Source organism: Austrofundulus limnaeus, unplaced genomic scaffold, assembly GCF_001266775.1.
Source record: "Austrofundulus limnaeus strain Quisiro unplaced genomic scaffold, Austrofundulus_limnaeus-1.0 Scaffold55, whole genome shotgun sequence".
In the NCBI taxonomy this organism is placed as follows: domain Eukaryota; kingdom Metazoa; phylum Chordata; class Actinopteri; order Cyprinodontiformes; family Rivulidae; genus Austrofundulus; species Austrofundulus limnaeus.
In genome coordinates this window covers 1,589,489-1,590,677 of record NW_013952457.1, presented here as the reverse complement: position 1 = coordinate 1,590,677, position 1,189 = coordinate 1,589,489, and the positions used below count along the sequence as shown (strand labels likewise).

At 41.9% G+C, this 1,189-nt stretch overlaps 1 protein-coding gene across 1 annotated transcript in view; it reads right to left on the bottom strand.

Annotated features, from left to right (window-relative positions):
* Positions 1-291: 291 nt before the first annotated feature.
* The window catches only part of LOC106517959 (sodium channel protein type 8 subunit alpha), a 4,969-nt gene continuing 4,071 nt past the window's right edge, over positions 292-1,189 (bottom strand). Inside the window, exons 2-3 of the mRNA XM_014009014.1 lie at positions 728-1,065; positions 292-315 (exon numbers count right to left, since the gene is read on the bottom strand). Of these exons, the coding sequence (XP_013864468.1) occupies positions 292-315; positions 728-1,009 (306 nt within the window). The 5' untranslated portion in view covers positions 1,010-1,065. The remainder of the gene's footprint in view (positions 316-727; positions 1,066-1,189) is intronic.

Genomic DNA, 1,189 nt, shown 5'->3' with positions numbered 1-1,189 from the left:
ATTCTTTTTAAATCTCACAACTCTGTAAAATAATAATAAAAGAGAAAAATCTCATAATTTTTGATAAGATTGCCGCTGCAGCATATAAACAAAAGTGAAGAGAAAGAACACTTGGTCAAATCAGCACGTATGCAGAAAAATGATATATTTTTTCACATAGCTACACTCATGGGAGTCACATAAACATGCCTTTAAAAAGAAATCTTATCAGATTGTAAACTGTCCTCCCCTCCAGCAGGTAATGTTTGCCTCCCTTGAATCAACTCAACTGAAAACAGACTCATTTCTGCCCTAAGAGTGAATCAAACAGCAAACCTGCAGTTACAGAGAAAGCACCAAAATATACCCAAGCTGTGCCAGCTGTGCGTTCATTATCCAGGTGTAGTTTGGAGGAAAAAAAACAGATACTGCATCATCTTAGAGTGCAAAATACAAAGAATGAGCTCCACGTTCAAAGGAAAAGCTTTTAACCGCCTCAAGGTCACCTCATGTAGCAGAACCCCCTGTCTGCAGTGAATAAACTTCATTTTGACTGAAATAATATGAAATCTGAATGTTATGTGGCTCATAATGTTAATGGAGCCATCTGTATTTTGTGCTTATGCTACAGAGTGGACAGCTTAAAGTGAGACTTGTGAAAAGGTTCTGCAGAACAGCAGGTGTGTAATTATAAGGAAGCTCAGAGTTTTATTTGTGAAACGATGTAATAACTAAAAGCACAACTCACTTTCTGGTTCACATAGTATGGATCCAAATCCTCCAGCGGCGTTGCCACCATTCCATCAGGAATGTCGCCGTAGATGAAGGGCAGGCTCTTCCCGGCCTCCAGGTCACTGTTGGGCTTCGGCTCGTTGTCGTCGGACGAGTCGCGGTGACTGCTGTCCGACCTGGGCTTGGGCGGCTTCTTGTTCTTCTCATCGTTGATGCGCTTCTCAATGTTAGCGAGGGACTCCCGGGTGAAGTACTTGAAGCTGTCAGGTCCTGGGGGTGCAAGAAGGGGTGCGGCCATGTTTTCATCCTGCAGCTATTTCCTTTTTATTTGTTTTCCATCCCCGACATGCAGCTCTGCGAGAGGGGGAGAGGGATGCAGGGTGGTTAGACGTGGACGAGCAAAGACAACAGCAACTTAAAACAAACTGGATAAAAGTATATGTATATATATATATATATATATATATATATAATAAAA